This window comes from Tetrao urogallus (genome assembly GCF_951394365.1).
Source record: "Tetrao urogallus genome assembly, chromosome: 21".
NCBI classification, from domain to species: Eukaryota; Metazoa; Chordata; class Aves; order Galliformes; family Phasianidae; genus Tetrao; species Tetrao urogallus.
In genome coordinates, this window is record NC_136834.1 from 5,213,881 (window position 1) to 5,241,420 (window position 27,540).

The 27,540-nt window shown below is 44.6% G+C and overlaps 1 protein-coding gene across 2 annotated transcripts in view; it reads left to right on the top strand.

Moving 5' to 3' along the window:
* The window catches only part of SKI (SKI proto-oncogene), a gene marked incomplete at both ends in the record, with an annotated part of 91,413 nt that extends 72,285 nt beyond the window's left edge, over positions 1–19,128 (top strand). Inside the window, 6 exons of one of the 2 annotated variants that reach the window (XM_079545672.1) lie at positions 10,966–11,091; positions 11,589–11,704; positions 13,314–13,579; positions 14,494–14,795; positions 16,965–17,195; positions 18,940–19,128. In XM_079545672.1, coding sequence (XP_079401798.1) covers positions 10,966–11,091; positions 11,589–11,704; positions 13,314–13,579; positions 14,494–14,795; positions 16,965–17,195; positions 18,940–19,128 — 1,230 coding nt within the window. The remainder of the gene's footprint in view (positions 1–10,965; positions 11,092–11,588; positions 11,705–13,313; positions 13,580–14,493; positions 14,796–16,964; positions 17,196–18,939) is intronic. The other variant, XM_079545673.1, reaches the window with a different exon arrangement.
* Between the last annotated feature and the right edge of the window lie 8,412 nt (positions 19,129–27,540).

Genomic DNA, 27,540 nt, shown 5'->3' on the forward strand with positions numbered 1-27,540 from the left:
GAGACTCATTTCCTTTGTTTTGTCTTGCTTTGTTTTTCATAGTCGTCATCCTTGTCTCTCTGTAGGAACAGTAACTGTGCATGCATCAAGTGCAGGTAGCTCAGTGAGTGCCACAGTCTAGCATGTGGTGTGCATGCATGTTGAGTCATCCAGGAGCATTCAGCAGCACTGCGAAGACCAGCAGCACAGGAATTGTTGCCTAGATTTGTCTTTCTGAAAACGGCTGGTGGTCCATCTGGTTTCCCATGGGGGATGCAGCCCTGTGTTATCAGGATCCCTTCTGTGCCTGACCCTCCCTTGTTTCAGCCTCGGCCATTAGAAGATCACCCATCCCTGCTCCAGGTGGCTGCACACCATCTCTTTCCCTGAAGTTTTCTCACTTAAGGTCGTTGCACACAGGCTGTGTGAGAACAGGCTTGAGCACAGACCCCGTGCGCCTGCTGTTTGTGTTCCCATCACCCAGCTCTGATCGTCCTCCTGCCCCAGGGATGGTGCTGTGTTTGCTTTGATAGAGTGAGGGCCTAATTCAGGATTTGCTGTGACCTAAGATTTGAGGGTCAGGCGTTTATTGCTGATTTATACCACAACTTTCACCACTAGTGTAGCACAGTTCTGCTCTTCTCAGAATACGGAAGGCCACAACGGGGGCTTATGTGAGGTTTTGCTTCGTTTTGGCTAGGCTGCTATGGTGGCTTTTCATTCTCTGCATTATAGGCTTCATCAGTAAACTACAGCTCACACCTGGGACTGAGGCTTGAAAGTTTCTGACAAAGAAAATAAAATAAAATCAGAGACTTTGAAGCCATCATGATACCAGGGCTGAATTTCATTTCACTTGATTCCCGTGATGTGTTTGATGGAATGTCAGAGACTTGTGATGGCACAATTCCCCAAGAAGGAAGAAAGGCAGGCTTAGACTGTTGCCTTGGAAATCTTGCTTACTTTGCAGTTCGCATGTCAGTTGTGTTGGTGATAAGAAGAGAAAAGCCCATCCCATGGTGCAAGGAAAGGAAAAAAGGGAAATGGGGGAAGGGAGGTCAGTGCTTGTGGCTCCAAACCTTCTCTGAACTCCTTTCCTCGTGTTTCTGGTCTCAGGCTGCAGGCCAGACTCTATGGTGGTTTGTAATTAAACCCTAATCGTGGAGGTTCTGCGGAGTTCTCGTTGCCTACCGGGTCAAACTGAGTCTGGTTTCTATCATGAGATATTTCAGTGCAGTTGCCCCTTGAGGAGGTATGGGAACAGACAGTCCATTCATATTGAACAGATGATGAAGGCTTAAAAAACCGTTTTTGTCTATTAAGCTATGGCTAAGATATTATGAAAACTACTTAATAATGTTCCCTAACATTTATACCACACTATTTTCTTACTTTAATTTTCCAGGCAATTAAAAATAATTGAAAGTTACTGCCAAACCCCCTGAAGATATACTTTTTGTTTCAAATAAGCTTATTTTCATACTTGTGAGGTCACCAGATATTTATTTGACCGTCTTTATAGGGGTCAGACACATTACACACACAGAGAAGGATGTGGAATAGAACTCACATTGTAACACAGAAGTGAGAAGTAAGGGGGAAAAAACAGTGCTGGTTGTGCCTGGTGGGTGTTCGTATCCATTACCTGGGCACGACAGACAGGACTCACTGTGTGTGTGCCAACCAAGCCCTAAGTTCTGCCGTGCACTTAAGCACTTAAAACTGTGCTTAAAGCCTGATAAGTTTAAATAGATGTGAAGGAGAGGTTGGGTGCTTTGGCAGATCTGGAGGATGACCTGGGGCCAGCAGATGCCCTGGGCAGCCCATGCTGGTGGCGCAGACCCCATTCTGGCATCCCAGCCAGCCTCTGTGGCACTGAGGGAGCAGAGACAAAGCAGGAATTGCAGTGGTAGATAGAGGCCGTACGTAGTCAGACCTCTCTAATCTCCCATCCTATTAATAGTCATAGCAGACACAACCCATGTGGCTGCGCAGTCACGCTGCACTGCAATATTGCTTAGCCAGTTCTCCCCCTAAAGGCTTAAAATCTGTCACGTTACACAAGAGCTGAAAGCCTTCTTGTGGTGCCCCAGATTTTCACCTCCTGTCCATCCCAATCCCCTCCCGTTTTCCCCTTCAGATTATCTTTTACTGCCTCCTTTGGTTATACAAAATGAAGTTGTTGAAATACATTGTGACTCTACCTATAAACGTCTGCACATACACTAAGGGCATTTCCCTTTAGAGCTCTTACCTGCGGTCAAAAGGTGAGTTTTCTCAGAATTATAAAAATGGGTCCAACATGTTGTGTATGGAATGAGGCAATTTGCTAAAGGCTCAGTCTGCCATGTTGGTGAGTGTGGTGACCGCCCTGCTAAAGGACACGAGTCCTTTCCTATCTGTACTGCGTGGAAAATGCTCCAACTAAAATGAGCTCTGGATGGACTGCTCACCCTGTGGAGCTGAAGGGCTTCTCCCAGGCAAAGCCGCTCTGGCAGGAGGATGTGCAGCGTGGGTTTGCTGGGCAGGGTGAGCTGAAGGGCCGTCTGCTCTCTGCCCTCACCCCTCGACTCCACATCTGGTGCCCGCAGCGCGTGATGCTTATTTCTGAAGGCAGCAAAAGAAGCTTTGGAAGTCTAAGACGGTAATTGGTTGTCTGCCTTTATCCTCAGAGCTCTGGGGAGGTTTCAGAAGTAATAACTGTTACTTAAAGTAGATGAGCTTCTTGTGAATTTCTTTGAATTGTAGAGCACGTTAGTTGTTGGGGACTTAAGGAAGCATCTGCCTGTCTGTAGCTTTCAAAACATTTTGTAAGCAAAGAATTAATTTTTTCTATTTTCTATATATACGGGTGGTGAGAATATAGGCCTCAGAAATTGTGTCTTTATAGAAATGGCCTGTCTTGATGGAAAAGGCACCAAGAAAAAGACCTCCTTCTTGATGATTTTGAATGTGTTGAGGATCTAACTCACCTAAACCCATTTGCACCCGAGCTGTCCTTAACTCTATGGTTGCTGCTCAGCTCCTTCAGTCAAAAAATGCAGTTGTCTTCATCAGATGCTGCGGGGAGCAGTTCCTGCAGGAACCAGGGAGATAAATGGGGCCTTGCACCGGTTTTTCACCAGGACTAGGGGTTTCCATTGCACTTTGTCTCATCCTTAATAGGATTTGGAACTAATTAATCCGTGATCAATGAATTGACAGTCCACTTTCACCCATTTGCTTAATGCAGGCTGGGGCATCAGAACGGGCAGCTTGGGCTCTGCGTGAACATCACTGCCCCTGCCCAGGAGTGTTACAGCCGACTGCAGGTGTTCTTGTGCTCCGTCCCGTGATGTGACACAGGCTGCCTCTTACTCAAAAGTCTGAAGCTTTCCTGAAGCAGCCTCCAACAGATTAAACACAAGTGAAAAATAAACTACTGCAGCCCTTGGGCAGTGCTGCTGTTGTGCAGCCAGAAGAACCCAGGTGTCTCCTACTTCTTATTCTAGTGTGTTGCTGGTTCCTGCAACGACACCAAACTGGGTCTGCTGACAGAATGCCTTTTTGGGACGTGGAAGAAGGGCGGGGAGGCAGAGCAGGTTGTCAGTAAAGGCCCTATAAATAACCACAGGGAAGCACAGAGCGCGGTGCAGACGAGCAGGGCTGCGTCTGCTGCGCTCCGCTGGCTCTGCAGCCTTAGAAGTAATTTGTCACGACGTGTCAGACGGCCGGCCCTGGCGCGGGCTGGCAGCAGGCCCTGTCCCCCCGGTGCCACATGCGAGTGCACACGTGCCAGGCGTCTGCAGCAGGGCGGCAGAGCGACCCGGCGGGCTGCAGATCTGGGCTTAGTGGGGACGGGGCTGGTGGCTGCTTTTCCGACCGAATTGTCAGAATATGTTGTACAACGAGCGCTGCCCGGTGCTTGGGGCTGTCTGGGAGAAGCTGTGCTGCAAGGACGCTCGATTCTGGCAGGATGGGTCTTTGTACCCAGCATGTAATATAACACGTCCTACCAACGGCCATAAAACCTATGGCACTGGGGATCCGAATTGAGCACCCGGAGTTGGCTGCTGCCCAGGTGCTGCCAGGAGCTTGGTGCTTTCTGTCAGCCCTCTGTGGGGTTTGGCACCGTCTGGTCTGTCGTGCATCAGCTGGTGTTTGAGGGAGAGCAGTGCCTGGTGGGGCCGGTATTAGTGGAAACCTCGGGGGGAATGCTTGCCCTTTTATGTAACATTTGAAATTAAAATGAGATTCTTGGCGGGCAGAGTGGACATGTCTCTGCAGCGCAGGAACCGAGGCCTTGGAGAGAGCTTGAAGCTGAAACCTCAGTGCAGTTAGAGCAAGAGATGCTGGTTTCATTTCAAAGAAAACACCAAGAGAAAATTTCATCCACAGAGGGCTTTTTAATTTCCAGAACCATGACCCCACAAACAATTCAGCAAGGACTGGGCAAAGCAAAACCTGTTTGTAGAGGAAATTCTGATTTTCCTTGCTGAATCTGATGGCAAAGCTCCCCTCGGCCTCAGTTACGAGAGGGGCCGGACGCGGGGCTCCTTCCAGCTGCCAGCACTGCCTGGTTGTGTGCAGGCACAGCCCTGCTGCGTGCTGCCCTCTGCCAGCCCCTTTCCTCTGCTCCGGGGCGCGCTGCCAGCAGCAGGCAGGGATTGGGGCCCTTTTCCTCTCCAGTCCCGACCTCCTTGCGCCGCTCCCCGTTGCTGGCTCAGCTCAGCTGGGGAAGTGGGAGCTGAAGTTTTTGTTTTGTTTTAAACCACAGGGCAGGGAATTCTTTTCAAGCCATAACTTCTAGTTTCCACTGGAAGGGCAAAACAAGCTCTTAGCCAGTGGAAAAGAGGCTTCCAGTTGCTCCAACCAAGAGCCAAAACCCAAGTACATTGCTTAGCAAATAATCAGCTATCTTTTCAGATGTCTCTTCAAAACAAATAAAAGTAGAAAAGGAAGAGAGAAAATCAGAGCAGTGTTTTTTTCAGTGGACTTAGCTGCTGATTCGGGATGCTGACGCTGTGCTCATACCTGGCATGGGCCTCAACCTCACTCCCTGTGCCTCCATGGCACCCCGCTTCCCAGCGCAAGCGCTTGGGGATCAGGAACACTTTGGGAAATGCCCATTTTGTTGAGCAGCTGCTGAAGAGAGTCAAAGAGTGGCTGTGGAAAAACTCAGCGATTGTAGATTTGGAAACTTGTAGGGCTGAAGAAACTGGGTGGTTTCACAGCGTTTGAAGGGAAGGAGTGCTCTCTGAAGACACTTCTGTGGTACAGAGGATGTTGTTTTGGTTTTCCTTCCTTCCCCTGCCGCTCCGAAAATGTTTCCACCTTTCTACCGCTCAGTTCCATGTGATTGAATCGTCTCTTCTTCCATTTGACTGTCAGGCCTGAGATTTGAATTCATTTCTCATCAAGCTGTAAGAATTGCGAGAAGGGGAGATGGCTGGTTTTGCTGGGAACTTCTCCTTGGGCCCCCGAGTTAACAGCCCAGGGATACTCAGCTTAATTTCTGATGACAAAAATGGGTTAAGCTGAATTGCCTAGGGCACAGTGAGTCCTACTGCGTGAGTGGGGCAGGACAGCACAGCAGTGTGGTGCTGGGGCTGAGGGCTGCAGCAGTGCTGCCAGGCTTGCCTTGAGGGGTGGGCTGTGTGCTCAGAGGGCAGCCGGGGTCTGAAACCAGCATGAGTGGTTTGCTGATGCTCCCTTTAGTGAGGTGTGTATCTGTGTGGTTTTCCTTTGGAGAGATGCAGATAAATCCCAAAATGTTGTCTTCTGCATAGAATGAGTAAGTTATCTTTTATCTGAATTTGGTGTAGTACAAAGAAGAATATGCTGAAGTTAGTTTGGTGTGAGAGTAACCCAGTTTCCAGTTGTTTAAGATGAGCATGCTGTATCTCCACACATTCCTAAGACTCCCTGCCTGTGTCCATAGCATCCTGTCTGACAGCTGGGCAGCTGCGTTCACCTTGTTGCCAAAGCAGTACGAGCTGCCCTGTGCACAAGGAGATCTCCCTTTGGGATGGGCAGCACGGGGTCAGGGGAAGCTGGGCTCCAGGCAGGCTCACACTTTGTGCTGTGCCTGACAGATGTGCTCTGGAGAGAGGTGAGGTGACTGTGATTGTGTGTCCCCAAATGGAGGGGCAAAGGGGGAGCATGTGCATCACCAGAGCTATGAAAAATGGGATATTGGGAAGCCCTCTGTTCTTTTGACTGGAATATTTTTACTGTCTAGCGTTTTATTCTTGACACATTTTTTGAAGTGGAACAGAATTAGAGTTAGCTTCCTAGGGGAGGCTCAATTGGTAGCAAAACTTGGGGTCCCAAGCCCTTCTTTGCACGTGCTCTGCCCGTGTCCTCTACTAAACCACCTGTCTTGTCCAGCTTACCCAAAGAGTAACATTAGACTGATAACAGGTGGTAGGTTGGCCCTTCATAATTGCCACAGCCTCTGGTGCAGGTGTGTTCATTGCAGCAGGCCTGCACTGCTCTGGAGGATAGTTGCTGTTTCAGGACTTTGCCTCAATTTCATGTTCCCTTGGGGTAAAATCTGAGCTGAGGTGGTCCAGAGCAAGACAGGAGAAGCACACCAAAGAGCAAGCAGGTAACGGTTCAGCAGAGACTCACGGGGTCAGTGGGAGACCCTGGGCCCTCAGGCACAGACCTGGTGAGCTCAGGCTGTGCCGCAAGCGGGGCTGCGGCACCCAGGTGCCAGCAGGGCATTCTGTGTGCTCACCACAAGCGCTGTTCTTTCATCTTTAATGTGTTCTTCGGATGTCTGACACGTTTTGAACCCAAGCAGTCTATCTCTGGGGTTTCTGCACATTGTATCAGACCGGCGTCTGGTCTTGTGGTTTGCGCCCCTAATGAGAAAGCTGCTTGATTTTCACAGCCAGGCGAGCATCAGAGGAGGCAGGAAGCCCCACCCTTCCTCCTGGTGTAACCGAACTCAGCTGTTTGCATGAACTCGTAGCAGAAGCGATAGCTTGAACAAATGACAGCATCTATCTATAGATTGAGAGCCCAGTTTTTATTTTGCCTATTCTGGGTTTGCAGGCTTTTTTAGCGGTAGGGTTTTCAGTTGAGATGCTTCTGACTTCCACGAGAGGTAGAAATATGAAATTGAGTTCTTCAGCTTCTAGATATTTCCCAAATTTTTTTTCTTAAGAGACTGAAATACAGAGTTCTGTGTATTGGGATAGCTTTTGAGGACATCAAATCAACGGTGAGGATGGACAAACCTTTATAAGGGTGCTACGTGGGGACTTCTGATGCGGGAACATCATTTCCAGCCAGTGAGCACAGGAGTCAGCCAGGCTGGATGGCAGCGAGCCCGTGGTGTTCTGTGTGGTTCCACTGACTTGGCCATTCTGCAGCATTTGGCTGGCACTCAGCTCCTTCCCAAGGGAGCACTGTCCTGTTCTCAGTGGTCTTAGCTTATCCCCTAGTGGATGGCAGCTCACAGCACAGAGCGGCCCGAAGATGCGGCAGTCGCTGAGTGCAGCAGAGCCAGGAGAGAAGGGCTCAGAGAACACGAGCCAGGCACCCAGCCCAGCCCCTGCAGAGCTGGAAATAAGGTAGGGGAAGGCAGCAGATTGCTTCGGGAGTGTATTTGGTAAACCCACAGGCACCAGCAATCACATCCATGAACAGCCCAAATCACCAAAGCAAAGCATTTTTTTCTGGGCCCAGCTTTGCCTTCTCTCACCCACTGAGCTGGCTGTGCCTCCTGGTCAGCCACTTCCACCCTGATAGTGTGTGCCAGGGAAGGCAGTCAGAGAGGTACGAGGTCAGAAATGCTTTCTGCTGGTTTCGTGCTTTGTTACTGTATTACTGAATTGAACCAGAAAATTTGATCTGACATGTCCAACGTGGCCCTGGTTGGCTGGAGGCCAAATTAGGCTGCTTATTATCAGTTTGTCTTAAAAGGGATAACATTGAAGTTCACATGCCCAAGTTTCCCTTTGGAATTTACTTAAAAAATAATAATAATAATAAAAATTAGGGAATATTGTAAATCTTTCCATATGTTTTTCCCCCTCAAAATGTCATTCGCTTTAGAAAACAACAGTCTGAAAGCTTAAGGAAACGCTTCACATTATATTTCTGGGCCCACTTTGTATCAGTGAGTTTCTTTTCTCTATGGATTTCAGAAAATGCAGTAACAAACCACTTTGCCAAATAAAAGCCTGGTTAGTAACAAGTCACCAAGTTGCTTGGAATGGAAGAGAAATCAAGGAATAAGGAAATATTTATTCTGGTTTTGCAGGGTTTGGTTTGAAGTTTTTGATGAGTCATTTACAAAAGATGGCAGAAAGTTGTGTGAAGTGCATCCGTGGGATGGGGTGTGCAGCAGGCAGTGCAGTGGGGCAGCGACCCCTCCTGTGGCTGAGGCTCCTGGACACCTACCTCCATGTTTTGAGGAGCAGCAGCATGGATTGCCTGAGCGTTTCATAGCGTGTGAAAGCGAGAATTTTGGCACTGCTGAAATGGAACCCAAAGATTGTTTTAAGCGTGAGGTGCAGGATGTGAGATCTGCATAGATAGAACGGGGCAGAGTGGAAAGAAAAGTGTGCGAGGTCATCACAGCAGCTCAGGTGTGACTGAGTCCCATTGGTGAGCTGTGCCACTCGGCACCAGTTTGTTGGCAGTGCTGCTGAGCCCTGCGATGGGAGATGAGTGTTGGAGCTGTTGAGCACCTGTCTCCTTTCCCCGTTTTTTCACCTTGTTTTCATCTCTTTGTGGAGAGGGTAAAACCGTTTCCCCCCATGCACACATTTACTGCTTTACTCCTCGCAGCATCCCACGCTGTCAGATCGGTGCTGGCTCCTGGCAACAAAAGGTTAAGCATCCTTCCCACGTCTGCTGCTTTTTTTGTGCTCAGAGCCCTCCTGAACCTCGGATGTCAGCCTCGATTTAAGAGAAAAGAAGGGTGACGGTGGAGAAAGCTGGAGAGGAGGCACGATTTCTTTAAAAATGCAAATGAGATCATTCTAGTTAAATCTCTCCCCTCCAGCCCCTTCTGAACCCGCCTCTCCCTGAGCCGCTGCTTGACGCTCGGTGCGGGGACGAGTCCGAGTCCGGCTCCAGCTGGGTGGTGCCGAGGGGCACGAAGGCAGCGGGTGGGGGGAAGGAGGCTCTGTGAGCCCCACCACCTGTTGCCGTTCCCATTCCAAGCCCCCTTCCTCCTCCCCGCCCTCCAGCGCTGCTCCCCTCCCCACGCCGCTCACCATCCCCAGTGGATAGGGCTGGGATCGGCAGTCACTTGCCAAATACCTTTCGAATGCTGTCACTAATTCTGCACAGACAGCATCTCTGAAAGCAAGAAACAGATCTGTTCCAGTGCATTGTCCTGTGATTTCTACAAAAAGCATTCAGAAATGCCTTCTCTCGGTTGGGTTGGATGGGAGGTGCCGTAGCCAGTGCCGGAGTCAACCCTAAGTGAGCCTGAGGCTGTGCTGCAAGAATTCTTTGCAAATCCATCGAAGCTGGCATTTAGCACTGGTACGGGCTAATTTTGTACTTGCGGTTACACATATACACACCCATGTCATTCTACTTCATCTGCTACATATGGAAAGCTGCCCCGAGCTCCAGAGTGCCAGGGAATGTTTTACTAAAACCTCCAGACTTGGTTTGATTATGTTGCTATGCACACTGGGCTATAGAAGCCCTAGGAGTGTGCGTGCTGCCAGATGAACTGGCATTGAGCTGGATATTCACACTGCTGCCCTGCTTCCATGCAAGGAGCAGGCTGTTCTTGTACATGTCAAAATTTCCTCCTAATTAAGGTGTGCAGAAGGGATGGAATTGCTCTGGTTTCATTGGCCTGGAAGTCAGCTGGGAGTCTGAATCAGTGCAGTTTAGCAACACTGCTTCAGTTCCTCGTGTATTTGGGTAAAGTCACCATTTTCAGGTGTGAATAACAATTTGGAGAAGCAGTCTCAGAATTCCCAGCTTAAGATGCCTTGAAAGGACTGGTTTTCAGAAAGTGAGATGCTGACCAGTGAGGTCCTAACCTTCTATCACCATCAAATCAAGTATTCTGGGCTCTCAAAATTTTGCCATACAGGTGTGTCTGTAAAAGGAGCATAACTGCTTGTGTACAAAAACTGAAGTGAGATGTTGGGCTGGGAAAATGTAACGCAAAGATGAGCTACTGGTGGTTCTTCAGCATGGTTCTGCCACCTCACTTAGAACCAGACTGATGGAAACACAGAGCTCAGAACTGCGAGAAGAAAGATGAGAAGATGGAAGAGAAAGCGAGGCAGCGTGTTGCTCTTGTGATTTGTAGCCATGGTGCAGAGCAAGGTCCAGAACCTTCTCCCTCCTTGCCGGCAGACGAGTTTGTACTGGCAGGGCTTCAAGCTGGTGTCCCCAGTGCACCAGTTAAACCAGTAGTTACCAATTTTTTTGCAAGCCACTCTGGGACTATAGGAATTTTATTCCTTCACAGTGTTGAAGGAAAGGGGTTTTGCTTGCCAAAGGGCTTTCTTATGCTTGGGGATGATTTATGGGCCAAGCTGAGCCACTTGTGGAAAAGGCAAAGCAGCTCTTGGCAGCACCCCCAGAATCCACTGCAGCTGTGGGGTAGTGAAGTCATCGGCATAACAACCACTGCAAACAGAATAACAAAGTCTGTTCTGTTCTCGTTTAAAATAATCTTTCCAGTTCAGCAACCACATTAAAACTTACCTTTCTGCATACAAAAATAATAAAAGGCAGATACTTCTTTGCAACATGGTGTGAATGTCTCACATTTCTGCCTGTCACTCCTGCACCACCTACGCTTTACCTGGGTGTTTTAAATGGAGGAATGAAACCACGTTATGTTGTAATTTGTGCCTGTCCCATGTTTTCACTCCTTTGTTGTTCCTAAGAGTTAAAAATGCAGGAAAAAGTGATATTTCTTACATTCAGATACAAAATTTGCTTTTACTTTATATCTTGTTTCTAAACTGATTGCAGAATTAATAACTGTCTTTGATTTTTTCTCTTTAGGTCCCTTCAGATCCTCCTGCTTCCAAGAAAACCAAAATAGATGACTCTGCTTCCCAATCTCCAGCTTCTACTGAGAAGGAAAAGCAGTCCAGTTGGTTACGGTCCTTATCCAGTTCATCTAATAAGGTGATTGCTGAGTATTTTGTGATCAAAAGAGATAGAATTAGCGTGTAACATCCCTCTACTAAAACCAGAAGAGTTAATGTGAGAAAGACCTTGCCCAGGCTTTCTAAATTAATCACATTTCTATCCTTTTCCTAGCAAGCATTGAGCTATGCGGTCCTCCCAATTTCCTTGCCATCTTCCAGTGTTCACTGACCTTGATTGTGCTGATGGAGTAAGCAATTCCTTCATGCCTTAGAGGTACAAGAATCCTGAAACTCAGGAGCCTCATGTGGTCTGTGCAAACCACGGATAAGTTGTTGGCAAAGAAAAAAACGTGGGCTTTCTCATTGGTAGAGTTACCTCTTCCAGTGGAACCCGCTAAGCCAGTAGGCCTTAGCCAGTGGGGGAGCAGCTTTAGAGATAAGCGAACATGAACTTAACCAAATTATTAGTGCCCTGTTGGGAATACTTCTTTTTAAAGATGGTTTGTACTTATTTTTTGTTCTCCTCCTTCCCAGAGCATTGGCTGTGTCCATCCCCGTCAGCGCCTCTCAGCTTTCCGGCCCTGGTCCCCTGCTGTATCAGCAAATGAGAAAGAGCTCTCAAGCCATCTTCCTGCATTGATCCGAGACAGGTAAGGAGCTGAGGGAGGAATGGGGATGGCAACTGTGGAGAGTAATTGGCGAGCAAGTTGCTTTATGTTTGCTGCATTGCATTGTTTGTTAGTTTGTTAGCTCACCAGTATTGGAATAAAAAGTGTTTGCAGCTGCAGTGTTTTAGTTAGCAGAAAAGAAACAAAAATATTATTGGTGTTGTGTGCATTCATTAATCGTGTTTGTTAAGTAGGCTCCCTTAGGTGAAACATACCATAAAAACCTGAAATGATGGCTGCTTCCATGATCGTCAGATGATTTTGGGGGGCAGTTATCAGAAGTTCTCAGGCTGTTTAAAGAAAGATTGAGTTCCTCTCTTGGGGCAGTTGGTCAGGAAGCAGCCAGCCATTTCCAGGTGACTGGTGAAGCACTGCCTGGTCAGCAGGCTGCCAGCCCTGCTGTGCCCCTCCTGTGCTGGCAGAAGAGGACGGAGGTGTGAGGACAGCAGCACAGCCTGCCCATCGATGGCACGTGGCTGGGGGAGCTCATGGCAGCATGTTGGGCAGCAGAGCCTGGGGGAAACTCCGGGTGTGAGCCCTGTCAGAAAGCAAGCTGGTGCTGTTAGCTGCTCTTGAGTAGCAGCATGATTGAACTGCTGCAAGAGTGAGTCACCATCCGTAACAGGAGGGGCTGCTGGTGTCACAGAAAGCATCAGGGCAGTCACACGTTCCCTTGCCAGCCTTCATAGCTTTCAGTCTGAAAACCCTTGGTGCCAGATTTCTGCCTCAGGGTAGTGGTTTCTTTGGAAAATTTGATGGAAGTTGCCAGGTGTTGTAGTGATGCTGGGGAGAAAAGTGTTCTGCTGCTGTGATGAACAAGTTTCTTAGATGGTGTGGGGGTTTATTGAAAAAAATAGGGGAAAAAAGAAGAGGTCTACCATCATATCCTTGCCTTTAAACAGAATTGTTGAAGTAGGCTGGGAGAGAAGGGCTGAGCAAATATCGGAGTAGGCCTTTGGGCACCTGAAGTCTGGGGAAAAAATACTTAGACCTTCAGCATGTTCCCCTGTTTTAATAGGTAACTGAAGATACTTTGTATTGTACATGCTGAGTTGAAGCTGCAAGGCCATCTTTGATGCCTTTCCTGCTACATTCTTTCTATTTAATGTTACAGTATTACTTTCTTTAACATAGTTATTTTTTAATGTGGTTTTATGTGCAAGTACTCAGATGCATTCTGTGTCAAGAAAGTAAAGATGCACAAGGATACACTTCTTGTCTGCTGTGGCCTTTGTAGGGAAGCTGTTTCCAAGCTTACAAAACATTTATGGATAGACAGAACTAAAGAAGTCCAGTTAGGAAAATCAATAATGCACAAAGACTGTGGGGAAACAGCATCATTTTTAGACTCTGGAAGAGCTTGGTACTCAGAGTACATGATCCCTCCTGACCTGGATGGGAATTAGCAGTAAACATCCCCTCCACATTTAATCGAGTACTTAACAAATAGCCAGATTCTTAGCTGGTGTGAATTGGTGGAACTTCACCATCACTCCAGTTCTTGCAGTTTCAGTGTAACGCATGGATTGGGAAGGCTTTTAAAGTCAGGAATATGACTCTTTTCTCCTTCCTTTTGCCTCCCCCTCTCAAGCAGTTTTTACTCCTACAAAAGCTTTGAGAATGCTGTGGCTCCCAACGTGGCCCTCGCACCTCCTGCCCAACAGAAAGTTGTGAGCAATCCACCCTGTGCCACAGTGGTGTCCCGCAGCAGCGAGCCGCCCAGCAGCGCCGCACAGCCACGGAAAAGGAAACATGCTGCAGAGACCCCGGCTGTCCCAGAGCCAGTGGCCACTGTTACTGCGCCTGAAGAGGATAAGGAATCAGAAGCAGAAATTGAAGTAGAAACCAGGGAGGAATGTAAGTGTATATCTGCCTGATTTTGCTTTATTTGTGCTCTGTTTTCCTCTGGTTAACCTCCAGGAGTTAGCTCACAACTCACAACTCTGTTGCGTTCCAACATGATTCTGGAGGCCTGATACCTCAATGGCACATTAAGATACAGTTTTTGGTACTAATGAAGAGTTTGTAATAGTGAAAAATGAGAATGGAGTGTAAATTGAGGGAGTGTTCTCCTGGGGCAGGAACAGAGGTGCATCAACAAAAAGTATCTGAACCACAGGGTTCCACAAACCAAGAGATTTTCATTAAAACAGACAGCCTTTAGTTAAAGCAGGTAAGTGTTGTGCAGAGGTGAACATAATGGATGTGTAGTTCAGAGCAAAGTCTTTGTGGTGTATGAACACGTAGCCCACAGCAGTGCACACACACTTCTAAGCATGGAATTTTATGTCAGCCAGAGAGTGCAGTTGTAGTTTCAGAGCTACATCCATGCAGCTCAACACATAAGGCAGGGATCAGGAGTGGAATGCTCTTAGACAGTACTGACATCTTGGGCCCCTCAGTGAAGGATGAAGATACTACTGTTGCCTTACCAATGTATCCTTTAGAGAATCCTGCTGCTGATCTCAGTATGTTCAGTCCATACCTGCTGTGTAGTTTTGGCAAAGTAAGAGGGTCTGCCCACTGAAAATGTCAGGATCATGTAGATTTGTGATGTAAGACAAAATCACAATTCAAATAAGTTGGTTCTCTAAGATACCCAGGTTTGCATTTTCATCACACTTCAAAGTATAAAACGAGTATTTTCTTTCTTCCATTTTTTCATTGACTACTGACTGTCTCCTCTTTAGAAATGGGGCTCAGCATATTTTGAGTTACGTTTGTTTTCTACATTTTTTTTTTTATTAATTTTAGATGTTTCTATTTTTCAGTCACCTCCTCCTTATCCTCGCTCTCCTCCCCATCCTTTACTTCATCCAGCTCTGCAAAGGACATGAGCTCACCTGGGATGCAAGCCCCAGTCCCAGTCAACAGTTCATATGAGGTTGCAGCACATTCTGACTCTCACAGCAGTGGGTTGGAAGCTGAGCTGGAGCACCTAAGGCAGGCCCTGGACAGTGGCCTAGATACAAAAGAAGCCAAAGAAAAATTCCTCCATGAAGTTGTTAAAATGAGAGTGAAGCAGGAAGAGAAGCTAAATGCTGCCTTGCAAGCCAAACGCAGCCTACATCAGGTAATGTTGAAGAATAGCTTTCTCTTATCGCTGTCTGCAGATGCTCTTCCAGATAGAAACCATTAAGTTGTCTCATGTTAGAAAGAATTGCCTCATTTTTCCCAAATAGCAACAGCCTTTACTGGAGAACGTTTTGTAAATTCAGCTGGGAAACCAAAGTATACAGGAACCATTCTTACTTTTTTTTTTTTTAAGCTTGCCACCTGTTTTTGCTTTAGAGTATAAATCCATGGTTACCAAAATCAACATTTTTCTTTTACTGAAAAAATCTTCTATCCCAGCACAGTTTATTTTATTTTAATTTCACTGAACTAGAAACATCTCTGTCATTTTGGAGCTTTTACTCATAGTTTAAAAGATTTTCAAAAGTCCTGCCATTGCCCAGCTGCTGGAGGGAGGGGTTCTTGGGAGACGCCTGCCCAAGCTCTCATGAAGAACTGAACTGCAGCTCTCCTGCTTCATCCAGTGGAGAAACTCCTTATTTCTGTAAATCCCAGCTACATCAGGAAGTAGTCAGACAAAAAAAGTTGGAGATAATGTGGCCATTATCAAATGACAGTGGCTGCACAGAATGGTGGGTGAACTTCTATTTTATTGGAGATAGGGCAGAATTAGGACATAGGAATGCAGGAGAGCACCAGATTAGAAGCTTTGCCTGTCCTCTTTGAATATTGTTTGTGGAGCTGGAACCAAGCTAGAAGTGTAATCCATTAGATAGCTGTGGGGTGTCAGCTGTAAAGCAGGGCCCAGGGGACAGAGCACTGGTATCTGTACCATTGGTCAAGAGCAGGTGGATGCAGTCTGGCTTTTCTTTGAGGAATGAAACGGAGGACAGCAGCTCAGGGACACAATTTGTGTGCAACATCACTGCTGTGTTAAAAACTGGAAAAACAAACAACTCCGAGTCGAGATTTTCTACTAGCAAGTAAGAGGAGGTGAAAAAGTTGGATTGTGAAGTACGTAGATAGGATCACAGTTAGAGCTGTAATGAAATTTACCAACTCAGATTCTCGCAGAGCTTTGTTACAGCAGAGCTCCCTGTGCTGAATACTTCTTATGTGCAGATGGCTTGTTCTGTGCAAGCTGCAAGTCAGGTCCTGGAGAAGGGAGACTGAGCACTGTCTTTTCCACAGAGCTGCTTTTTTTGTTCTTCATCACTTTGTGCAAAATCAATCACTTCATTCCTTTGCATTTCAGTGAATCTGCTTCATGTTATGCATTTAAAACTGAAAATATTTATAAGAAGTATTTAAGTATATATACTTGAAGCTAACTGCTAAGCTTGTTAACTACATACACAGTGTATAGTTAAAGTAAAATAGGAGTTATATCAGGTAAGTAAGTGATGAAGCAGCAGAACTGAGCATTGAGGCATTAAATCCAGCACATGGTAGAAGTTGTTATCCTAACCATCCTTTTCCATTTGGGCAGCTGTGGGCTTCCAGTTCCACATACAGAGCAAATACATTTGTGCATGCTTCCAGAGGCAGGGCTGAGCTAACAATGGCCTGGATAGGAAGTGAGATTGTCAGAAGAGTGAATTTCCCATGACCCGACTGCAGTGGTACTTAACAGAAACATGCTGCTGTGAGGGTTGTGTCTGACAGGGAGGAAATGCTGCTTCTGAAAAAGAAAAAAAAAAGTAAAAAAAAAAGTTCCTAATTTAACCATTTGGGAGACTGGCCTTTGGTCAGCCATGTTTTTCAAAGCATGCTGAGGGACTCGTCTTCTAACAACTTTTTGATGACTTCTGAGAGAGGTGGCAGTTCCCAGAGCAAAGCACAGTCTGCACTCAGTTGAAGGGTTCAGCCTGGGATTTCCCAAGAGCTGTGACAGAGCAGCCTGCTGGCTGGGAGCCAGGAGAGGTAGGGCTGCACACCGCTTACCCACAGCAGAATAGAATTCCTTTCAGTTAGAAAGAATACTCACAATTTGCTTTTTCTCAGGCTTATCCAAAGTATTCTGGTGGGGGTTGACAAAATGGATCTGCGTAAGGATTTCTTCAGCAAGCAATAAGTTTCCTTGTTCAGCTTTGCTGCACACAAAGAACATTCACAAACAGCACATATCACAGCATTGTGCCTCTTTGCTGTCTTCAGTTAAATATGGCATTTGCAATAATTCAGCCTCTGCCCCTCAGTTCTCACGTTTACTGCTGGTGTGTTGTAGGAGCTGGAGTTCCTAAGAGTGGCAAAGAAGGAGAAACTGAGAGAAGCAACGGAGGCAAAGCGCAACTTGAGGAAAGAGATTGAGCGTCTGAGAGCTGAGAATGAGAAGAAAATGAAGGAAGCCAACGAGTCTCGGATACGGCTAAAGAGGGAGCTGGAACAAGCCAGGCAGATCCGGGTTTGCGACAAGGGTTGTGAAGCTGGCAGGCTTCGGGCCAAGTACTCTGCCCAGGTAAGACCTCAACACTGACAGCTGACAGCAAGCAAACCCACTGACTGTGCACTTCTCAGCACTAGATTGTGTCTGTATTTTCTCAGATGCCAACTGGCCTCATTTTGTCTAATTTGATGAAGTCCAGCTCTTATCTATATAATGTCTTTGTCCCCATCGTGTCAATTTACATCCCTGGTCCTAATTCAGGGCTTACTAACTTGCCTGAACTTCAGTTCAGGTGAGTTCTGCCCTGAACTTCACACATTTGTCCATTAAAAATTACTGTTTACAGGCAACTAAGACAACAAGACTAAGACATTACTTCAGTTCCACTAATACTCTGTTGGCTGTGCCAATGCTTAGAGATCCATTTCAGTACAGTACACAATAGGCAATCACTTCAGGATAGTTCCTGGAATGCAGGAACATGCCATTACATGTAAGGTGTATGCTTAAAGCTTTGAATTATAAATCCTTCCCTGCCCTTTCTTCACCAGATTCTTATGTAAGAAATTATTTCACTGTTTATTTAAAGCAACCAAAGCCCAGCAGTGACCCAAGAGCTCAGGCTTCGCGTCCTTAAATCACCTTGTTGTGTCTTGCTGTTGCAGGACATATGGGATTCAAGGCAGTTCACTGTTCAACCTCTGAAATAACCCAGCCCCAGGAAATCCAGGAGGCTGCCATGAGAAACAGCACTGAAAAGCAATCCACTGCATGCCCTGCCTTCCCCTTCCTCCAAAAAAAAGAATCCCAGTTCCCCAGTAATACGTTTCCTACAGAAGAGCATGGTCCCATATTCACAACCCACACCTCACATACAGAGAGCCCCTGGCCTTGATAGAGATTTCAGATGACAGCCTTAAGGCCATTTCCTTGCTGCACCGTAAATAAGAGGCATGGGTCAGGAGTTAGCCACAGAAAGTTTCAGGAAAATGGGGCACATTTGCCTAAATTTAAAATGCTGCACACAGGAGATGTGTACCACTGGCAGCTGCCACACAGTATCATCATACATTCGCTTAACTTACCTAGTATACACACCTGTGTTAATGGTAAAGGGAGTTCTTCTAGATCACATTTACTATGGCTGTGTTTCTGCTGTGCCTGCTGCTAGATTCACACACTTTATGAAGGCATTGCTATGCCCAAAGCACAAGATACAAATACTTGATGTGGTTACTTTAAGGAAGAAGGAAAAAGGAAAAGAAAAAGCAATAGAAATCAGAAATTTGTCTAACCCAGGCTCTCAATAACGGGAAGGGGAGTGGTTCACTTGTTACCACTGTGAGACACGTCTAACCGGAGACCAGAAGCAGGAAATGATGTGGGCTTCCTCTCCAGCATCACAGGATGTCTCACTGATAAGAGGTGTCCAGACTAAACATAACCAGATTGAGAACTGCTGCTCTGGGCGTTACCTGCAGCTCACTTCCACTTTAGCAGGAAAAAAAAGAAAAAAGAAAAACCAAGGCAACAAGTGCAGATAAGCAGAATTCCTCACAGGCTGAACAGAGCTTTGAAAATCCACAGGTGCTTCTTTACAGTTCCACACGTTTAATGGGAGAGGTTTACAGGTTCCTGTTTGTGAGGGTACTGCAGCTGATACAAAGAATACATCAGAAGAATTTCTAAGCTAAACAGTTTGAGTAATGCACTTGGATAATTGCAGAATAGCGTATGGAAACAAAGTAGGGAAAAAGAGAATTCTTTTCCTTACCTCCACTTTGGTAGTTTCATGTCTGGCTTTTCTTTTCTCTAGATTGAGGACCTACAGGTTAAACTTCAGCACGCAGAGGCTGACAGGGAGCAGCTCCGAGCTGACCTGATGCATGAGAGGGAGGCTCGAGAACACTTGGAAAAAGTAGTCAAGGAACTTCAGGAACAGCTGTGGCCTAAATCAAGCAGTCAATCCAGCAGTGAAAACACAACGAGCAACATTGAGAATTAAACCACCACGTCGTCTCAGACAGACAGAATGACAAATATGCACAGTAAGGGAGGATGTGTGGGGTACGTGTGTAAGTGCATGTGTGAGTAGTGGTGTCCTAACACACAGATCTATGAATACGGATTCTTATTAGTCGGAAGGCAAATGTTACTCTTTATAACAGAAGCACTGAATTACGCCTCTTTTGTTTTTTTTCCAATCCATATAGCACAACATCTTACTGTGCCTATAAAACACAAAGTGTTTATAAACAAAATACTTTTAAGTCCACAGCAAATTTTCTACTGGCAAACTCCAAGCAAGCAGCATCGTCCAATTAGAATCAGAGAAAAAGGCAAGCATGGCACTGTTATTATGTTGCCCTTCTGCCTGTCGGAACATTTTGGAATTTAAAAACAAACTTTTCTTATAAGCTATTTAAAGTAATTCATTACACAGACTTGGTATTAAAAAAATTAACAAGATTTTTTATAATGAACCTTTAAAAGCAAAACAAAAACCTTCGATGCACAATTTTTATGACTTGTTAAAGGCTTTGGGATTCTTAACGCAGAAGCCCTTTGGTGATGATGCCATTTCATTAGCAGTTTTCCAGCCGTCTAGGAAGCCATCACAGTTTTAATCCTGTCCTGTGGTTGTATGAGAATTTCAGAGTGCTTTTCAAAGTTGATTTTTTCCTTAGAAACAATCACCTTCATTTCCTGTCCTGAACACAAGAAGAAAGGAAGATGCAGGATTGTAAGGGTGTGTGGGGGGGTGGGGGGGCAGGAAGAGAAGATGGACGCTTCAGAATTACAAACCCAGCCTTACAGACTTCAGTGTTTCAAATCACACCATATTTTCTACAGACATCTTCTTTAATTTATTTAATCTCATTAATCGATGTGTTCAAAAGACTCACTTCATCCAAGAGCACTTCAGCTTTAGGAAAAGAAAGAAGTAAAGGAAGGAAATGGATGATCTGTTAAGTTGGTTGAGAAATAAAGCAGAAGATGTGTTTTGAAGTCATTCTGAAATCTTTGCGTCAGCTTTCGGTTCTCTGGAAGACTCATCTTTGTTGCACCATCTTACCATAGAATTCAGTATTTACCTACTTTTATTCTGAACTGTTTGTCAGGATTTCTGTGCCCAAGGAGAGTGCAACATCGCATTACTGGATACTACAGAAAAGAAGAACGACACTTTTGCTGCTGTGAATAAGCCTACATCTTTTTTAAAAGAAAAACTTCTGTTTTTAAAAATAGAAATTACTTTAATTTTGGGATCCAAGCCGCAGCCCCGGAATAAAAATGCAGCATAGCATCACTTTGTCTTACTCTTACTGTCATTGTCGTCGTCGTTAATTTTTTTTAAACTGCACTTTGTCAGAACATTACTCTGCATTTTATTCCAAATTTTGGAAGTTTACAAGTTAAGCATTCTCGATTCTACTCTGCAGATGTTAAAATCATCACCACCATTTCCACCACGCACCATCATTTCCATGTGTGAAGAAGGGGAACTCCGTGGGTACAGAATGCTACCAAGCACAAAGGGTTTCACAGCTGTGTCTGTCGAGGCTGGGAAGTGCTCAAATTCAGTTGGTGCTTTACCGAATGACAGAGAAGTTATTTTCACCCACACACACTCACCTCTGATACACTCAAGCTCAGTGAAAAGTTGATCTGGGGCTGCAGTTGTGCCTTCCAGCTCATTTTTCCTCTCCGCGTCTTCTATAGGCAATGCCGACTTTTTTTTATTTTAAACTTTAAGAATAAAAAGAAAAAAAAAATTCCTATGCATCATCATACCCAGAAGTTATTCTAAACAAAGAAATGTATTTCCAGTAATCTTTATTTGCTTTTGGACATTAATGCAAACTATGTAAGCTTAAAAATTACTTCCCTGTAGACAGAAAGCGGCTTCCAATCCTAAAATTACAGTATTTACTTACAGTACATTAGAGGGTTTTTTGTTGTTGTTTTTTTTTGTTGTTGTTGTTTGTTTGTTTGTTTTAAACAAGAGCTGTTTGCTTGAAACCATTATAATAACCATTATAGTAACTGTGAGCATTAACAGAGAAGTTCATATATACGTTTTAGGTACAAAAAGAAGAAATATGAAAGGAGTAGAATTACTGGGACAGTGTAGAACTGTTGGGAGCAAGAAACAGTGACAGCAAATAAATGACACAAACCTGCCTGGTTGTGCAGGGCTTGGCCCTGTGCGTGGGATGCTGGAGCCTGAGGCTGGATGCAGAACTCCTCTTCTAAAGTGCAATGCAAAAGGATTTTGATTATGCTTAGACAACGTTGTTGGGTTTTTTTAATGTGGGTTTTTGTTTTGTTTTTTTGCTTCTTTGTATGTTTTTTTTTTTTCTGCAATTATTAAATCATATGCATGGAATTAAAATCTCTGCCATATGTATATTCATTAATGGGCATTATTACTGTCTTATGTAAAGGGTTTATTTTGTTATGCAGTATGCATAAAAATGTTCTCAGCCTTATGATTTCCAGATCTGTATTATTCACTGATTTCTTCAAGGGAAACTGAACAATTTTAGCTTTAGTTGATCATTGTGCATTTCAGAAGTCTCCCATTTGCTACGTTTTGCTGCCGTGTCAAGAAATTACACATAGAACACATCTGTTCTCACCCCAATATCAGATTCCTGAAATCTGCTTTTTCAGATACTGTTGTTTTCCTCCTGCTGTGACTCACCCACTCATGGGCAGCACAGCCCTCTCCCTTTGCTTTTCCTTCCAGGAGCGGCGCCCACTGACGTGTAGCACATGGCACTATTTATTTCGTGTCTCAGGAAGGATAGTGACTCACTGCCACAACTTCTGTGCATATGATGCTTTTACCCTCCAACATCAATGAATTCTGCTTTTTTTTCCCCAAAGAAATTAATAAGAAACATTTTTCTTAGCTGTCAAACCACCATCATCATCTTTGTTTCTCACATAGATCAGATGAGATTTGCAAGAAATCTTTCTAAAATGAATTACATTATGAATTATGTACCATTGCTAGAAAAGCACGGCTTCTTCTTTTGCCATGTCTTACAATGAAGTGTAAAACGTGACTAAATCACAGCATTTGAAGTTAAGACTTATTAGCGTTTGATTCTAGGGAATGGAAACATCCTAGTAAAAAACGTCTGCAAAATCAGGTTTACAAATCATTGTGATTGAATAAGGTGCACAAAGGCTGACAGCAACCCCTTTCCACCAGCAGTTAATTGACAGGGGAGTTTTTACAGGATAGGAACTGTAAATCATTGTGTGTCTTTCCTAAGTACGCTTTTGCAATGAAATCTTGATACGTTCTGCAGAAATAATTATTTTCTAATTCAGAATTCCTGTGTATGTAATTTATTTTTACAGTAATTCTGTCAGTATAAAGCCATAGAGACACTTCCTAAAAACGTCTCTCCAAGCGGGGGGAGCCTTCAGGGGAAGCCGTGCTGGAGGCGTTGAGGTGAGGGGGTTCTGTGTGTAATTTCTGTGTCTGCTGCCCTGCCGTGGGGCAGCTCTCACTCACCGCTCAGTCCGCAGGTGTAGGAACTGTAGAGGCCATTTCTCACTCCATCTGCTCTTTAGTTTCCTTTACGAAGTTAAAAGGGAGAAGAGGTGTTTCACACAGGCTGTTGACTCTCCCTGTAATTAGAAATATATTACTTGTATATTCAGTTTAATCACTCATTGTTTCTATTACTGAAAGAAGACTTAACGAAGGGAAAAAAAAAACCAACAGCAATAACATTCATATCTTTGGAGCAGCTAATAGTATAACATAATATTCTGCTTTTCAAACAGAACTAGCCAATGTAAAAAAACTTAACAGTAAATTCAACATGTAAATACTTTTTTTCATTTTACACTGTTGTATTATAAGTGTATATGGTGTTTACTTTTTCAAAACTCTTTCTTACCTGGTAGCTGTCTTGTTTTATGAGTTGTGTTTTTAACTAAGAAGAACCTTTGCTGTCTGTTAGGAAAAACAAAACCACAAAAAATCTTTTTGCGAGTTTCAGTGTGGGTTTAAACTCTCTCCATCATTTGCATTTTATTTGTCCATGTTTTCACTGTAAAGTATTTTATTACCAAAAGGTTGATTTCTCTTTCTGTTCTGCCCTCCCCTCAGAATCAGCCCAGATGTTTTAGGACTTTTTTGTTGGTTTGGTTTTTTTTTGTTATTGTTTTGGGTTTTTTTCTTTTATTTCTTTTTTTTTTTTTTTTTAATGAAAAATCACAGAAATGACATTTTTTCAATTGAAGAAAAATAAATCTATACATTTATAATAGCCAATAGCATTTCAGCACATTTTTGTTATCCTGGTCTCTCCTATGCTGCTGCTAATGACAATATTATGACTTACTCTACTATTCTAGAACTATTTTTATGTAAGTAATGTATGCTTTCTTGTTTATAAATGCCTGATTTAAAAAAAAAATAAGAAAAAAGCTTGGCATATTTATCTATTTCGCTGTGTACCTTGATAGTCCTTTTCCACCCCCTTTTCCACATCCCCTCCCCTCGAAGCAGATAATATTGTAAAATAAAGGACTTTATGAGATTATGTATGAAAATAGCTATGCTTATATACCACAGTGACTGAATGTACAGTGTATAGACGCATTACCTAAAATAAAATTGTTTGTCCAGAAAAAAATAAATAGATATGCAATGGTTTTTGAGTTTTTTCTGCTTGCAGCTGGGCCCTCATTGTTCAGGACAGATGTCAGAGATGTGAGAGGTGTCTGGAAAGGTGTGAGGGATCTCTGTGTGAGAAGTCAGGACTTATCAAAGCAGTCTAATTTAAACACTACAACAGGCAGAAACTCTGCTATGCAAACGCACACACAACTTGTTCAGATTGTCATTTCCCTTGTGACAGTTTCCCAGGTGACAATATATTTACCTAGAGCAGCAGCAGAGGTAACAGCACCAACACCAAACACTGCCTGGCCTGGGCAGGCACCAGTGCCAGCTGTGCTTCCTTTCCTTGAGCCTCTCAGACCCAGCAGATTAAACAGACGTCCCTGGGCAGCAGCAGTGCTAACAGAACGCCGGACTCACCTGGAGATCTGCAGGCTGGAGATGTGCTCTGCCTTGTGCTTAAGGAGAGGTGTGGAAGAGGTGAGGGCTGAGCATGAGCTCTGCGTCCTCAGCAGGTTCCCCGTGGGGCTGCTTGGCTCAGTGTGTTGCAGCTGCGGAGAAACAAACACAGAGCTCGTGACTAACATGGGCCAGATGTCTTCACATGGCATGAGCCACCTCACAAGTCTGATGACAGAACAATTTATTATTATGTGCTAATAATACTATATGTATATTTATTGCATGCGTGCATATAGATCTGGACGAGTCATATTCTGTCAAACAGCAAACTTTTTTAGCCTGCAAGCCAATTCCTTGTGTTCCAGTTTTGAGATCATGCAATGTAGCCATGCATTCATCTGCTACACACCCACACACCCTAAAAAAAAACACAAAACCCCTTCTGCCTATGGGTGGAAGTGGCATTAAATTGTCATAGATGCTGGAGGGAAGCTCGGATTTCCTGCCATGGTTTATCTTTTTTAGCATCCTAAAAAAAAAAAACACAACAAAAAAGGCTGACTGCTTTAAACGCTCTCAGGCCCACAGGCAACCTGAGGCTGCGTGCTAACCAGAGCACCAGCCAGCCCTGCCACGAGGCTCTGAGGCACCACTTAGACAGGCATTCTCAGGTCTGCACGTGGCAATACTGATAGAAGAAAGGAATTTAATTAGAAATGATGCGCACCTCTTCGCGGGAAAATCCTAACAGCGGATTCAGTACATTTCCTTTGAAGAGGAGACGTGTAAGCACATAACAGTTTGTACCAGGTCAAAGAAAAAGAAATACAAGAGGGGAAAAATGCAAAAAGCAGGAGATGGAAACATATGTTAAAGTAATTCTCTCATGGTTTTCTGAGAAATGGCTGCAGAATTTCCACAGCTCTGGTACATTTCTTAATGTGCCCTTGTAAAACAGTGGAAAAGCCAGAGAATGATCAAAGGAAGCTTAAAAAAAATGGTACTTTTTATTTCTGACTCATCTGGCCTTGTTTTCTAAGGTGTTGGCTTATTTCCTGTTTCTACCACCTGGACATTAGCAGTGGGCACAACCAGCAGTCACACTCCCAGCTCAACAGGACACAGCAGAATTCCTTCCTTTAGGAATAGGGTGACAGTCCTCAACCTCATTTACCATTGCACTGCAAATCAGTAAATTAACTCAGACACAGATTGAAAGGATCCTACTACACTGATAAAGAACAGTGTAGCAATAATTCAAAATTATTATGCAAGAAGAGAAGGACAAGACAGAGTTACCTTCCAGAACAGGAAGCTTCAAGCTCACCCACCGCCCAGCACTGAGACGGAACTGTTGTGATGCAGTCCTGGGTTAGAGCCAGGTTCCCAGCTCAGATAAGGACATCGAACTCAAGACAGTTTTCAAATAAATCTGGGAGTAAATCGCGTTTGTTTCATTTCTGAAGTTAGCTGAGGCTAACTTGGAAGTCAGGCCTGGCCGCACATACAGTAGTCTCAGATGTCTGCATCCAGCTCCCAGTGCTATTGACATTGTCCTTATTCTTGGACTATCCCTACGCAGCTATCCCAAATTCATCTGGCTGCTCTGCACTCCAGGAGCTTTCACTGCACTGACCCACATCACAGGCACCAACGCATGGAGCAGACCCCTGTAGATCGTTCGCCTCCTCCGCAGTTCTGAGTTCACGTCCTTTGGAGGGAGGATGAATACATGGCTGCTGTAATAGAAGACCATGGAGACACGGGTCAAACTTGGCAAAACCCAAAACAATACACGCAATTACTATCTTGTTTTTTTTTATTTTAAATACTAACTTGCTTACATACAGAAACAAAAATGATTAAGAGAAATCCATAGCTGCTGATTTGCTAGCTGTAACAAGGATGCCAGTTTAATGTCACATCGTAAATGAGGCGTTCAGAAGAGGTTTGTGAGTTGAGACAGACAGCTGGGGCCACGCTGAGAAGTAGTGCATTTTCCAACACCATTAAGTTAGGTGCCTGTCAGTTTCTTAGCAGGCAGCAAGAAATGGAGGTGTCCAGGATACTCACTCGCCCATGCAAAGCTTTGCTTTCTCTCCATTTCCTCACCTTTCCTGGACTTCTGTAGTCTTTTCCTTTGGCAACCTGCCTCTGCCCACACAGCTGCAGTTCAAGAGGTACCAGGATAGTTTCATCACTGTATCACTCGAAATATCCACTTGCACACAGTAACCAGAGCAAGGAGACTGCTCTCAAAAATACAGGGCAAAGTCACACGTTCCTAAAGCCACCAATTGCAAACATGGTGCCTGTATTCGACGAAAGCTCTTGGATGGAGGACAAATGGTAAAAATGGCTATGAAATATCAAAACCAGAAACAAGAGCTCAGCACCGTGTCTCGCTCCTTTCCAACCCTTATTTATACCTAACAGATGGAGCAAAGGGAAAACTCAGCGCACATACAGGGCAGAGGTTTGATAGGGATTTGGGGCAGAAATGAAGACAGCTCTTGTTGCTGCCCATGGTGTCCAAACCACACTTTTTATGTGCTCCCATGTTCATCTGCTGAAAAGATATTAAAGAAATACATCTTGGCACATCTGCAAGGAAGGGATAAAACTTGCAGAAGATGATAGGAACCAGGGAAGCAGTAAAAACCCAGGAGTGTCACAGTTAATGATGATATGTGAGTAATCCAGTTATAAAGGCACTGTCAGTGGGAAGAGAGCACAAATATAATAAAACCCAGCTGTGTGACGTACACTCCAGTGGAATTTTTATTAGATGGCTTATGTGCACTTTAAGTATACCTGACTGCAATGCAAATTCTCACAGACTTGTGTTGGGGAGGAAAAAAAGCTTCCACAGATCTCTGTGCTGAACTGATGGAGTTGAATTGTTCTGTACAGTATCCGTGGGTTTTCTTGGCTCATCTTCTTGGATTTACTTTTGTATTTGTTGTCTGCTGAGTCAGCTCCTTAATCTGGAAGCTTGAGAATTTCATGCTCCTAAATAATTCCCCAAAGCCTATTCTGGCCTGGTAGCTCAGTCCTCTGGCCTTTCCATCACTTATCACTAATGACTACTCTTGTCTCTGCCATTCGTATGAGCTACAACAACAACCACCACCACACGGGCAGGACAGGAAGAAACCACAGAAAAAGTACTGAACTTACAAAGACCAAAGGAAAAATCAGGGTTACTGCTGCAAAGATTTGTTAAAATAAATAGATAAATAAATAAAATCTGCACACTGTAAACATCTGCTGGATTAACCCAGCAGCTGGCTGAGCTCCACGCTGCCGTTCACTCACTTCCCCTCTTCCCAGTGGGATGGGGGAAAAGAATAATTAAAAAAA